The sequence below is a fragment of the Callorhinus ursinus genome, unplaced genomic scaffold, assembly GCF_003265705.2.
Source record: "Callorhinus ursinus isolate GAN/ISIS: 27379988/994484 unplaced genomic scaffold, GSC_fseal_2.0 scaffold33, whole genome shotgun sequence".
Taxonomy (NCBI): domain Eukaryota; kingdom Metazoa; phylum Chordata; class Mammalia; order Carnivora; family Otariidae; genus Callorhinus; species Callorhinus ursinus.
This window is the reverse complement of record NW_027397095.1, coordinates 10,122,212-10,137,621: the sequence shown is the minus strand read 5'-3', so window position 1 is coordinate 10,137,621 and position 15,410 is coordinate 10,122,212. Positions and strand designations below refer to the sequence as shown.

At 40.1% G+C, this 15,410-nt stretch overlaps 1 protein-coding gene across 4 annotated transcripts in view; it reads right to left on the bottom strand.

Annotated features, from left to right (window-relative positions):
- The window catches only part of TENM1 (teneurin transmembrane protein 1), a 772,415-nt gene that overhangs the window by 108,528 nt on the left and 648,477 nt on the right, over window positions 1–15,410 (bottom strand). For all 4 annotated transcript variants that reach the window (XM_073879177.1, XM_073879176.1, XM_025852677.2 and 1 more), the window contains one exon: window positions 2,267–2,516. In XM_073879177.1, coding sequence (XP_073735278.1) covers window positions 2,267–2,516 — 250 coding nt within the window. The remainder of the gene's footprint in view (window positions 1–2,266; window positions 2,517–15,410) is intronic.

Here is a 15,410-nt window from a genome sequence, read left to right as displayed (position 1 = left end):
CTCTAAAGGATATGAGCTCAGAAGAGCTGGCTAGAGAGATTCAGGCTAAGTGAGAGAACTAGGGTGTGTGAGCTCAAGGCGTGCGCTTGCCTATGTGTTTGAAGAGCTGTGACAATGTGAGAGAACAGTACCATGGAGTAAGACTGAATAGAGGGATTGGACAATACTTCACACTTCCAGAAATGGATTTTTCTTTATACCAAGAAAATCACTTTGCAATTGGGGCCCAAATTATGCTATTGTATTCTTCGAATGACTTTGTGTTGAAGGTCATAAGGTATTTTGGACCAAAATGCAAATTTGTGAACTGTTAAGGATCCCTGAGCAAAGGAGAATCTCATCAGTGAATGAAAATTGTTCCACCTTAGGTAAATTTGCATTTAAATCACAAAGGAAAGGACTAAACTTAGCTGGGTTTTCTTTATAGTAATATTATTAGTCTTAGTATTTGTTTTTCTAGCTAAACTTACGGGTTTTCCTTTGAGGAGTTAGATACAGAGGGCTAGCTATATAGGCTTGATGGGGTTAGCGAGGTCTCTGTCTACACGATAGCTAATATCAGCATGGCTAGAAACATTCAGATGGTGAATGAATCGTGCAGTGCTCCATCAATGTTTGGCATCGTGTAGATGGAGCATCCCTAGGATTTTGAAAAGAATGTTGAATGTTGTATAAATCATTTCTAAATCTGGGCATACAACCATCTTGGCCTTCTTCATTGACTTTCCAGTAAGTAGGTGCCCAAAGAGATATACTGCTGGAAATGACAAGTCTCCATGAGGTGTGACATCCTAAGGTATATGAACATTTGATTAGGGCAGGGTGCTATGACTTAGTATTTCTCTAGACTCTCTAGATGTACTTTACCTTTATAAAATCTTAATGTTACAGTCTATTTTTTTTTATCAGTCAAGGGATTTAACAGCTTTCTTTTCTATGACAGTGTTTGTAATTATAATTAAGAAACGTATTAAAATTGGAATGAATTAATGTGAAAAATGGATGGGGGCTTGGGACTGGAAGATGTCCCCAACTAGGTGTGAAGGACTAACTCAGTCTGAGAAAAAGGAGTTAGATTCCAGAGCAAGCACGAGAATCTGAAAAATTTTAAGAAATGTCCTCATGTATTCAAATTTCCATGCTTGTGTGAACATAATGTTAAATAGAAATGACCCAAGACTTCTCATATGTTTTGATTGGCCTTCATGGTGCTTTGTACATAGAAGTTGCTCCATCAATGTCTCTGTTCTCCCAGTCACTATTTTTTTTTTTTTTGGTCACTATCTTTCAGGACAATGAGGTGATGCCTGAGGCAACAACTGTTTTATGGACTAGTTTATAGGATGGCATCAAAATCTCTGGAACAGAGAGAAACTTTCAGCCTAAAGTTCCCAAGGTATGGGTCAGGGATAAAGCTGTCATAACCAACTGGAGGGAAGATTCTATCCATTTATTTACCCAGGAGAGAGTAGACAGGTCTGTCTATCCTCACTGGAGTGGGAGGGGATGCTTCCCTTTTCTAGGACTCCAGAGGGCATATATTTGTATCTTGTAGCCTCAGAAAAGGAGAAATAAATCTGATTAAGACATAGTCTATTTAGTTGTAATCTTTGTGTAACTTTAGAACATGGAATACCAGAAGGTATGAATTTCTTTCAAAAGGTGTCAAAATCCTTTGTACTCTCAAGAAAATTTCTAGAACAGAGTGAGAAAGTCTAACGATGAATGCTTTAATCTTTTTTTCCCCCAATGGAATAGAGCTTTTAAGTGTAAAAAACAAAAACAAACAAACAAAAAAACCCACAAGTTCTTCCTTCCTTATCAGGGCACACAAACACAGACTTCCATTTTCTTTTTTATGCAGTGACCATTCAAAAGATTGAACCTGGAGAACTTAGAAAATGTAGCCTTTTGGATCTGGCATTACCTCTACCTGCTAGAATGAAATAGATATTTTTGATCATCTTCGTCATGAACAGCAGAGGTTGAGTGACTTACCTGAGTACTTGGAAGTACTGAGATCCATGTCAGTGATGGCAATGCCCACAAGGAAGGCCACACATACAGGGATGACAACACTTCCTGGGTCTCCAAAGGAGTGGGCATGTTGACCTATGTCCTTTGTCCCTATTCCTGCATCTCAGCTCAGGGCTAGAATATGGGCAACTGCACTTTCTGCTCTTTCTGGCAATGTCTTTCACTTTGTGTTATTGCATTCTTGCTTTTTCCTTATCTGCTAAGCAAACAGAGATTAGGGGAGACTTACCTTAATTCCAAAATACTAACGGAGTTTCCTGAGGGAAATATTCGTCTTACAAAATTAAAGTCGCCAACATACACACTACCATCAGGGCCAGAAGCTAAGGCAACAGGAGCAAAGAGTTTGTTGTTGTGAGCTGGGCCATTGCAGTTGGTACAGGCTACACTCCGTTGGTGTCCATTACCCATTATGGTTGATATGACTGGGGGCTGCTGGGAAATGAACATATTTTCTCCATTCCCTTTATGTATGATTCCTAGATTCAAGAAAGAAAAAGAGAATTAAAAAAACAATTACCACACAATATTCTCAGCAACACTTTAATCTCTCTCTCATTGCTCAAAGTAGCATTGAGCTTTGGCCTGGCATCAAAGAACCCAAGAGTGAAGCACACCGCCCACAGTTTTGTTTAACTGCATAGCCGCCACGAAGAGTAGCATAACACCTGGCCTCAGTTTGTCTACGTGTGATATGGGTTAATACATCCAGGCCCTTTAGTGCTGATTCTAAATGCCTCAATAAAGCATTTGATGAATAACTTCTAATGATCTCCTGTTCACTCTGGGCTCTGTGAATCATCAGTGGCTAATTTTTCATCTCTGGCTGACTTTCTCCTGATGCCCAGCACACAGTTGTCTGACTTCAAATTACCCTCACTATGCAACTGACTGGTTCCTGAAAAGGAAATATCAGTCAATTTTAATATTAACCTTAGCAAAACACCATCAGGAAGGTAATCTACTTCTGTGAAAATAAAAAAAAATCATACTGCTAGAATGTACTTCAAAGATATAAGAAAGGAACTTGAATTTTCCACTCTTTTGGACCATATCTCACTATCATCAGTGCAGGAAATAGAGACACTGACTTATGACAATGCTGGAAAATACTGTGCAGTCATTCTCTTTGGGCAATCTCATCCATTCTCACAGTTTTAATTCATATCTCTATATGCTGAAACTTTCTCCTGTCCAGAGTTGGCACCTGCCCTGCAATTTCCTGCTCGATCGCTCCACTTGGATGCCTCACAGGCCCCTCAAACTCAACAGGTGTAAAAGGGAACTCATTATTTTTCTGCTCCCCCTACCAAACCCTGCTCTTCCTTCTGTGCTGCCTACTCATCTTAGCAGTGGTATCACCACACGTGTATTCACCCAAGTTGGAAATGTGGGCATGGTCACGGCTCTTCTTGTCCTCATTCCCTATGCCTAATTCATTATGAAACCCACTGGGAGTCTCTCTCCTAAAATATGTTGAACCAGTTTTGTCACCTCCATTCCTATCACTACTGCTTTAGTTCAGTGTTTCTTCACGTCTTGGGCTCCCGGTCTCCATGCATACCTAGCTCCAGACCACCCCCTCAACTCTTGCCATTGAGATTGTTTTAGTGTGTGGCTAGAATCTTTCAACACCTCCACATCCTCTGTAGGATAAGGGGCACATTCCCTATTATTAAGGCATTCAAAGTCCTTCATGACTTGACCGTTGCCTACTCTCATCATCCTCTTATTTGTATCTTGAGTTCCAGCAATAGTGAACTATTTACAATTCCCTTCACATTCTTCCATTCCATTCTGCTTTTGTATATGCCCTTCCCTCTGTCCTGAAGGCCCTCCTCATCTTGTCTGCTTGGGGAACTCTTACCTATCCTTCAAAGCTCAGCTCAATTTTTCCCTAGTGCTCTGGTCCTGGCAGAATGAGTTACTCCCTCTTCTTTGTGCCCACGGTTTGTTTTCCATAGCTCTGTTATAACATCGACTATGTTGTATGATACAGCTTTTATTACTTCTCTATTTTTCCCATTAGAACATGGGCTCCATGAAGGCAGACCCTCTGTCTTACTCTTTTCTGCATTTTAGTGCCAGTCACTGTGGCCAAGTCATTGTAAGAGCTCAGTAAATGTTTAAAATAGGCTTTGAATCTCTTGTAGTGGCCTTGTCCAAATCCCAGTGCAAACCTGCTGAACCTGGGCAGGAAATCCCAGGAACAAGGACTACTGTACTCCAGTCTGCTCACAATCAGCCTGGGCAGGTAAAACATCCGCATTGTGAGAAGACATGCCAACGTGTCAGACGGAAGTCACTGACAGCAAATGAATGAATCTTGCAGAGTTTTCTTTTTTTCCCATGACCCCTGCTATCTAACTCCTTGGATTGCCTGTTACTCTCCCTAAACATTTCCTGAAATATCTTCCTCAGTTTTCTTCCAACTTTTGGTCCCATAGTCCTACAATAAGCACCACTGATCACTTTGAAATGGGAACACTGTTGGCAAAAATAAGTAAGAGGGTAAAACATGCACAATACTGTAACACCAAATATGAACTTGGAAGCGGCTTTCCAGGAAACAAATCCCATACATCATACAGCCTTCGGATTTCAAGTCTAGGTATTTTGACTCTCCCTCCCAAGGTGATTTCTGGCTATTTTTTCAACATATGATCTGCAGGAGCAGCTATGAGTTTATGCCCCAACAAATTGGTCTTTAATGGCAGAACTGTGAGATATCTCGAGGATCACTACTTTCTTATTAATTTTATTAATAACTTTATTAGGCAGTAAAAAAAATTTGTAAGATTTTGAACAGTTAATTAAGTAAGATTAATAGGACTGAATTTCATTTCGCAAAAAAACACTTAATTGCAGTGTGATCAACACTACAGTTTAAATGAATTGGGAGGAAGTGAATGAGAACTGGGATGACGGTCACACAACATCACCAAAAAGAAACCTCCTGATGGAGGTGGAGCAAGATGGCGGAGGAGTAGGAGACCTGGATTTCATCTGGTCTCAGGAATTCAGCTGAATAGGGATCAAACCATTCTGAACACCTACGAACTCAGCAGGAGACTGAAGAAGAGAGTAGCAACAACTCTCTGAACAGAGAAGCGACCACTTACTGGAAGGTAGGACGTGCGGAGAAGTGAATCCGAGGCGATATTCGGGAGGATAGACGGCGGGGGAGGGGCCTCCGTCCACCGCTTCTGGCAAGTGCTAGAGCCGCGGAGCACAAAATCGGACCTTTTAGAAGCCGGCTCCGTGGAGGGACGTTGCTCCAGTGGCTAAGCGGGGGGGTGGAACCCTCGTGGGACAGTGTGGTCTCAGGAACCTCGGGGTCACAGAAAGACCGGGGGTGCCTGAGTGCGCCAGAGCTCCCGGGTATCGGAGCGGGGAAGCCGGCTGCAGAGACGGAGCCGAGGCGCGGGCTCTCAGCTCGGGGTTGCCATAAACTGTGATCTGCGGCCCAGTCGGGCCACTGCTCTTCCAGCAGGGACCCAACAAGCGGCAGATCCGGGGAGACTCCCCTTCCTCCCCCGGGAGGAGCGGCGTGGGAGTGCACCGCAGGGATCTGCTGGGTTTGGAGACTCCACGCGGGGTCGGGTGCCAGACATAGAAACACTCGGTCACAGGCCGGGTGAGCACGGAGTGCGGCTGGAGACCGGGGAGATGGGAGTGACTGCTTTTCTCTGGGGGCGCACTGAGGAGCAGGGCCCCGAGTTCTCAGCTCCTCCGGGTGGAGATTGGGAGGCCACCATTTTCACCCTGGTCCTCCAAAGCTGTACCAGAGCTTGAAGAGAACAAAAGCTCCGGAGAGCAAACCCGAGCAGCTTGCTTAGCCCGGACAGACAAGGGTGGGGCAATTCCGCCTCCAGCAAAGACATTTGGGAACCACGGCAACAGGCCCCTCCCCCAGAAGATCAGCAGAACAGCCAGCAAGCCAAGACCAAGTTTACCGATCAAGGAGAATGGGAGAACTCCAGCACTAGGGGAATACTGCACATAGAATTCATGGCTTTTTTTTTTTTTACCATGATTCATTAGTTTTTCAAAGTTAATTTTTTTAACTGTTTTTTTAATTTTTCTTTTTCCCCTTTTCAACCAACATCTTAGCAATCTTTTTTTTTTAAAAAACATTTTTTATTTTTCATTTTTAGAGTCATATTTTATCCCTTCATAGTAGTTACCCTTATTTTTGGCATATATATATATATAAGTTGTTCTCTCTTTAAAATTTTGAGATACAGTTTCTTCTAACAGATCAAAATATACCCTAAATCACTAGTGTATGGCTTTGTTCTAGTCTCCTGCCTGATCACATTCTCTCCCTTTTCTCTCTCTCTCTTTTTTTTAAATCTTCTTTCTTTTTTCAAACAACTTCTTATCTTATCAATTCCACTTATAAAATCTTTTATAATTTTCATCTTTACAGTCATCTTCCATCCCTTCATTGTATCAACCCTTATTTTGTACATATATAAGTCTTTCTTCCTTTAAAATTTTAGGAGGCACTTTTTTCTAACAGACCAAAATACGCCCAAAATCTAGTGTGTGCCACTGATCTATGCACTAGCCTGATCATATTTGATCATATTCTGTTTTTTTTTATTGTTCTGTTTTTGTTTTTATCTTTTTCTTTTTTTTTCTTTCTTTTCTCTTTCTTTTTTCTTTCTTTCCCTTTCTTTTCCCCTGGTTTCAGGTCTTTTCTGATTTGTATAGAGTATATTTGCTGGGGATGTAGTCAACCTGTTAGCATTTTGTTCTCTCATTTTTCTATTCTCCTCTGGACAAAATGACAAGATGAAAAAAATCACCTCAGCAAAAAGAACAAGAGATAGTACTGTCAGCCAGGGACCTACTCAATACGGACATTAGTATGATGTTAGACCTAGAGTTCAGAATCATGACTTTAAAGATACTAGCTGGGCTTGAAAAAAGCGTGGAAGTTATTAGAGAAAGGCTTTCTGGAGAAATAAAAGAACTAAAATCTAACTAAGTCAAAATCAAAAAGGCTATTAATGCGGTGCAATAAAAAAATGGGGGCACTAACTGCTAGGATAAATGAGGCAGAAGAGAGAATCAGCGATATAGAAGACCAAATGATAGAAAATAAAGAGGCTGAGAAAAAGAGAGAGAAACAACTACAGGATCACAAGGGCAGAATTCGAGAGATAAGCGATATGATAAGACGAAACAACATTAGAACAATTGGAATCCCAGAAGAAGAAGAAAGAGAGAGAGGGGCAGAAGGTATATTGGAGCAAATAATAGCAGAGAACTTCCCTAATGTGAGGAATGAAGCAGGCATCAAAATCCAGGAGGCACAGAGAACCCCTCTCAAAATCAATAAAAATAGGTCAACACCCCGACATCTAATAGTAAAACTTACGAGTCTCAGAGACAAAGAGAAAATCCTGAAAGCAGCTCAGGAGAAGCGATATGTAACCTACAATGGTAGAAATATTAGATTGGCAACAGACCTATCCACAGAGACCTGGCAGGCCAGAAAGGACTGGCATGAGATCTTCAGAGCACTAAACGAGAAAAATATGCAGCCAAGAATATTATATCCAGCTAGGCTCTCACTGAAAATTGAAGGAGAGATAAAAAGCTTCCAGGACAAACAAAAACTAAAGGAATTTGCAAACATGAAACCAGCCCTCCAAGAAATATTTAAAGGGGTCCTCTAAGCAAAGAGAGAGCCTAAAAGCAGCATAGATCAGAAAGGAACAGAGAAAATATACAGTAACAGTCACCTTACAGGCACTACAATGGCACTAAATTCATACCTTTCAATAGTTACCCTGAATGTAAATGGGCTAAATGACCCAATCAAAAGACACAGGCTATCAGATTGGATTAAAAAACAAGACCCATCCATATGCTGTCTGCAAGAGACTCATTTTAGACCCAAAGACACCCCCAGATTGAAAGTGAGGGGGTGGAAAACCATTTACCATGCTAATGGACACCAAAAGAAAGCTGGGGTGGCAATCCTTATATCAGACAAATTAGATTTTAAAACAAAGACTGTAATAAGAGATGAGGAAGGACACTATATCCTACTTCAAGGGTCTATCCAACAAGAAGATCTAACAATTGTAAATATCTATGCCCCTAACGTGGGAGCAGCCAATTATATAAGGCAATTAATAACAAAAGCGAAGAAACACATTGACAACAATACAATAATAGTGGGGGACTTTAACACCCCCCTGACTGAAATGGACAGATCATCTAAGCAAAAGATCAACAAGGAAATAAAGACTTTAAATGAAACACTGGACCAAATGGACTTCACAGACATATTCAGAACATTCCATCCCAAAGCAACGGAATACACATTCTTCTCTAGTGCCCATGGAACATTCTCCAGAATTGATCACATCCTAGGTCACAAATCAGGTCTCAATCGGTACCAAAAGATTGGGATCATTCCCTGCATATTTTCAGACCACAATGCTTTGAAACTAGAACTCAACCACAAGAGGAAAGTCGGAAAGAACTCAAATACATGGAGGCTAAAGAGCATCCTACTAAAGAATGAATGGGTCAACCAGGAAATTAAGGAAGAATTAAAAAAATTCATGGAAACCAATGAAAATGAAAACACAACTGTTCAAAATCTTTGGGATACAGCAAAGACAGTCCTGAGAGGAAAGTATATAGCAATACAAGCCTTTCTCAAGAAACAAGAAAGGTCTCAAATACACAACCTAACCCTACACCTAAGGGAGCTGGAGAAAGAACAGCAAATAAAGCCTCAACCCAGCAGGAGAAGAGAAATAATAAAGATCAGAGCAGAAATCAATGAAATAGAAACCAAAAGAACAGTAGAACAGATCAACGAAACTAGGAGCTGGTTCTTTGAAAGAATTAACAAGATTGATAAACCCCTGGCCAGACTGATCAAAAAGAAAAGAGAAATGACCCAAATCAACAAAATCATGAATGAAAGAGGAGAGATCACAACCAACACCAAAGAAATACAAACAATTATAAGAACATATTATGAGCAACTCTATGCCAGCAAATTAGATAACCTGGAAGAAATGGGTGCATTCCTAGAGATGTATCAACTACCAAAATTGAACCAGGAAGAAATAGAAAACCTGAACAGACCTATAACTACTAAGGAAATTGAAGCAGTCATCAAAAATCTCCCAAGAAACAAAAGCCCAGGGCCAGATGGCTTCCCAGGGGAATTCTATCAGACATTAAAGAAGAATTAATACCTATTCTCCTGAAACTGTTCCAAAAAATAGAAATGGAAGGAAAACTTCCAAACTCATTTTATGAGGCCACCATTACCTTGATCCCCCAAAGCAGACAAAGACCCCATCAAAAAGGAGAATTACAGACGAATATCCTTGATGAACATGGATGCAAAAATTCTCACCAAAATACTAGCCAATAGGATCCAACAGTACATTAAAAGGATTATTCACCATGACCAAGTGGGATTTATCCCTGGGCTGCAAGGCTGGTTCAATATCCGCAAATCAATCAATGTGATACAATACATTAACAAAAGAAAGAACAAGAATCATATGATCCTCTCAATAGATACAGAAAAAGCATTTGACAAAGTACAGCATCCTTTCTTGATCAAAACTCTTCAGAGTATAGGGATAGAGGGTACATACCTCAATATCATAAAAGCCATCTATGAAAAACCTACAGCGAATATCATTCTCAATGGGGAAAAGCTGAGAGCTTTTCCCCTAAGGTCAGGAACGTGGCAGAGATGTCCACTATCACCACTGCTGTTCAACATAGTATTAGAAGTCCTGGCCACAGCAATCAGACAACAAAAAGAAATCAAAGGCATCCAAATCGGCAAAGAGGAAGTCAAACTCTCACTCTTTGCAGATGATATGATACTGTATGTGGAAAACCCAAAAGACTCCACCCCAAAACTGCTAGAACTCATACAGGAATTCAGTCAAGTAGCAGGCTATAAAATCAATGCACAGAAATCAGTGGCATTCCTATACACCAACAACAAGACAGAAGAAAGACAAATCAAAGAGTCGATCCCATTTACAATTGCACCCAAAACCATAAGATACCTAGGAATAAATTTAACCAAAGAAGCAAAGGATCTGTACTCAGAAAACTATAAAATACTCATGAAAGAAATTGAAGAAGACACAAAGAAATGGAAAAACGTTCCATGCTCATGGATTGGAAGAACAAACATTGTGAAAATGTCAATGCTACCTAGAGCAATCTACATATTCAATGCAATCCCCATCAAAATACCATCCACTTTTTTCAAAGAAATGGAACAAATAATCCTAAAATTTGTATGGAACCAGAAGAGACCCCGAATAGCCAGAGGAATATTGAAAAAGAAAAGCAAAGCTGGCGGCATCACAATTCCGGACTTCCAGCTCTATTACAAAGCTGTCATCATCAAGACAGTATGGTACTGGCACAAAAACAGACAGATAGATCAATGGAACAGAATTGAGAGCCCAGAAATGGACCCTCAACTGTATGGTCAACTAATCTTTGACAAAGCAGGAAAGAATGTCCAATGGAAAAAAGACAGTCTCTTCAACAAATGGTGTTGGGACAATTGGACAGCCACATGCAGAAGAATGAAACTGGACCATTTCCTTACACCACACACAAAAATAGACTCCAGATGGTTGAAAGACCTAAACGTGAGACAGGAGTCCATCAAAATCCTAAAGGAGAACACAGGCAGCAACCTCTTCGACCTCAGCTGCAGCAACTTCTTCCTGGAAACATTGCCAAAGGCATGGGAAGCCAGGGCAAAAATGAACTATTGGGATTTCATCAAGATAAAAAGCTTTTGCACAGCAAAAGAAACAGTCCACAAAACCAAAAGACAACCGACAGAATGGGAGAAAATATTTGCAAATGACATATCAGATAAAGGGCTAGTATCCAAAATCTATAAAGAACTTATCAAAGTCAACACCCATAGAACAAATAATCCAATCAAGAAATGGGCAGAAGACATGAATAGACATTTTTCCAAAGAAGACATCCAAATGGCCAACAGGCACATGAAAAAGTGCTCAACATCGCTTGGCATCAGGGAAATCCACATGAAAACCTCAATGAGATACCACCTCACACCAGTCAGAATGGCTAAAATTAACAAGTCAGGAAACGACAGATGTTGGAGAGGATGTGGAGAAAGGGGAACCCTCCTACACTGTTGGTGGGAATGCAAGCTGGTGCAACCACTCTGGAAAACAGTATGGAGGTTCCTCAAACAGTTGAAAATAGAGCTACCATACAATCCAGCAATTGCACTACTGGGTATTTACCACAAAGATACAAATGTAGGGATCCGAAGGGGTACGTGCACCCCAATGTTTATAGCAGCAATGTCCACAATAGCCAAACTGTGGAAAGAGCCAAGATGTCCATCGACGGATGAATGGATGAAGAAGAAGTGGTATATATACACAATGGAATATTATGCAGCCATCAAGAGGAATGAGATCTTGCCATTTGCAACAACGTGGATGGAACTGGAGGGTGTTATGCTTAGTGAAATAAGTCAATCAGAGAAAGACATGTATCATATGACCTCACTGATATGAGGAATTCTTAATCTCAGGAAACAAACTGAGGGTTGCTGGAGTGGTGGGGGGTGGGAGGGATGGGGTGGCTGGGTGATAGACATTGGGTAGGCTATGTGCTATGGTGAGCGCTGTGAATTGTGCAAGACTGTTGAATCACAGATCTGTACTTCTGAAACAAATAATGCAACATATGTTAAGAAAAAAGAAAAAGAAGAAGATAGCAGGAGGGGAAGAATGAAGGGGAGTAAGTCGGAGGGGGAGATGAACCATGAGAGATGATGGACTCTGAAAAACAAACTGAGGGTTCTAGAGGGGAGGAGGGTGGGGTGATGGGTTAACCTGGTGATTGGTGTTAAAGAGGGCACAGTCTGCATGGAGCACTGGGTGTTATGCAGAAACAATGAATTATGGAACACTACATCAAGAACTAATGATGTAATGTATGGTGATTAACATAATAATAAAAAGTTAAAAAAAAAAGAAACCTCCTGATGATCACTAACTGAATATCCTACCAATGAGACTATGATACGTTCTCGAACAAATGAGGAAGCCAACTGTTTAGCATGTCTATATTTCAGCAATGCATTATAGGGTATATCATTCAAAAATATGTCCAATTATTGGCTTGGAAATACCAGATTTGCTATTAACATCTATTTTCACAGGTAGATCTCCATCTTTTTTATATCAATATAACGGTATAGTTAACAATTACCTTCAAAATGACATGTTATTACCAGGCTCCTGGCAATTTAAAAACTAAAGATGGCTATTCTAAACCATTCTTCTAAGCCCGCAATTCTAAAACTCCCCTTTTCTATTAGAAAGCCCAGCACTCCATCAAAGAAGAAGAATGATTAAAGGTAAAATAAAACATAAGGCAATGTACTTTGATTACATCTCAACAATTGATGTCCTGCTTTCATGCAAGGTACTAAAGTGCCCGTGTACTGAAATTACCATTCCTGTTTAAAGCTGAAGCAATCAAAACAAAAATGGACAAACCCCTTTTGTATTGCCCTGGAAAAATAGATCATTTTGAAGGGTGTTTTTGTTGTTTGAAGAATCTGTTTAACCTTCCATTACATAGAACTGGGGCATACCATCTAGCAACAATGATTTAACACCAATTCTTCTGCAAAAGGTTGCTTTGAAGATATTTTGTTTCTGTTCCTGGAAATCTTTTTCAATCACTTATCAATTATCAATTGTTGCTGCCTCCCTTCCAGTTTATTCTGCCACACATGCTCATTTTGAAAACAGAATCAAATGATCCTAGGACAATGCACATTATTTATATGAAGGCCAACTTCCTGCTAAGGATTGGGTGTCTTGTTGACAGTCAACAAAGAAACCCCACCGAATGGGGCCTACTGCACATTTTCTCCCCTAAGTTTTCTTTTTCTCTGTCAAAAAGCCAGGTCTGTTGTATAATAAGTTAAGCATACTTTTAAACGCACTACTCATACCCTCTTGCTACCTTGCTCAGAACTTCTTTTGAAGCTTATAAGTAAGTTTGAAATAAAAATTCCCCTTGGAAGCCAGTGGGTGGTGCTTTATGCTGATTTCAAAGAAGAAACCATTTTTCAGACTTATGAACAACAAGGGACACAATACATATTTCTCTTAGGACTTGACTGAGAGGATATAAACACAAACTGGGAGATATGCCAGTGTGATCAATGGAAATTTACTTCCCCTCCCAGTAAAACCATTTGTCGACAAACTACTGCCCTATTTTGGAGGCTAAGTTAAAAGAAATTCTTTATCCATTTCAGACAGATGACAATACCCAATTTGTACCCTGGATTGTTTTCTCTAATAATTTTTTAACACTCAACTGGAAGGATGCACTAGGAGATATGTTTGATACAAAGATATAATATAACAAATAGCTTACCTCTGTAATAGATGATTCATGTACACATTTTTATTCCTCATAATTTTAAAGAACTGATTTATCTTAAAAGGTAAGGATATGTAGTCCCTGTAATCACTAAGAAGATGTATTTTGAAGGAATAATATTGAAAAACACAAGTTCCTGGTGTTTTTTTTTTTAATCTCAGAAAGTAGAAACATCTACATATATCAGGCATAATATTTGGAAACAGTTCTCTGCAACCAATGGTTAATTTTCAGGTAAATATAATTGCTGCAACTAAAATGACAAATGGTCTGAAAACACTGCCTTCTAGAAACTACCCACTGCATAATGATTTTGGAACCCAAGAAAAACTGAAGAAGTGAATGGCAGCAGACATCCAATCTAATTACAGGTATCTTTTTAACCAGTGAGAGGAAATTGGGGGAAGATAGATTCTTGTTTCTAATCTGCCATCTGTCTCAGATCAAAAAAGCAGGATGCCTAAAGAGTTAGGCTTTTTCCAGAAAGAAGCAGAGTGGGGGAATTTGGAAAGCTGGTCGCTCTTGCCTTAATCAGTCAGAAAAGACTGTCTGACCTGAGGGGGAAAGAGCATTGCTTTCTAAATTGGTCTTCTCAAAGCTGCTCCTTCACACTTATCATTCCTGCTTCTAAAACTGCCTTTGTGGGTGGGATTTAGACTTCGAAAACATCCCAAGAGAGGTGTTCGTGTCCAAGGTCAGGCTGAAAGGCAGTGTCAGAGCTGGCTTCAGATCTGTTTCCTGGCAAGTGTGACAAGTTCTTGGTTAGAAATACAACGTGCCTACAAATGAGACGATACAATGAACAAATGTTCCTTTAAAAAAAAAACTATCTAAAATAAGGTTTCTTTCTCAGAATAAAATTCTCAGAAAGAGACAGAGCAGATTTGGTGGGGCTTCGGGTGAGCACAAGGGATCTTTTTGGGGCAACAACAATATTCTAAAACTGTTGTGGTGCAGGGTGCACAACTCTACAATTTACTAAAAATCATTTAAGTGTACATTTAAAGTGGGTGAGTTGTATGGTGTATAAATTATACCTCAAAAAAGGTGTTAAAAAGATTCTCAGAAAGAACTCAGTACCTATTGCCTAAAAACTGATTACTGGCGAAGTAGGGATGGAGAGAACACATCTGTGGAAATCAGGGGGGGCCCCAAAGCCAACTTCCTCAATGGCTCCCCTCTGCTCTGAATTTCTAAGCCTGTGTGAAGCAAATGGTAAGAGGACACAGGGTTGGGAGCACACAGCTGGGGGCTGGTTCGATTGAGGTCATTTCCCACTTTGTGCTTAATGTCAATGACAGGCATTTGAAAGAGACAATCCATACAAGCCAATAAAAGTGAGTGGAAAAGAAACGGCTGCTTAAAATGTCAAACTCTTTCAAATCAAAACAAAAAACCTCATAATTTAATAAGTGGCATCTGCCCTTTCGTTTTTGTACTTTTAAAACTGTGATTCTCCTTTTGACAACAGAAAAAAGTTGACATTTTATATCTGTGCCTGAATCTTTGCTCTTAAAAAAACAAACAATTTGAAATGGAATTTAGAATGTTCCTTGAAAGAGGAGAAGGAAGGATAATGAAGGCATATGGCAATGGACTCATTTACCTTTGGGATCCCACCCTGGGACTGTGGTAGGTGGTGTCATGTCATGGTTGAAGCAAACCTGGTTAGCTTTGCCAATCAAAATTTCCCAGCCCATGTGGTTGGCTGACTCAGCTGACTCAACGATGGTGCAATCAAAGTAAGATCATAGGTGTGATCATAAAATGGATCTCTCTTAACCTTGGTTAGTTCATGGCCTTACAAGATAACCTGACCTTAGCCAGCTGTCTCATAAAGGTCAGATGCAGACAAAGAAGGCTGGATGGAAGAGTGTAACTTTCTCAAGACATTC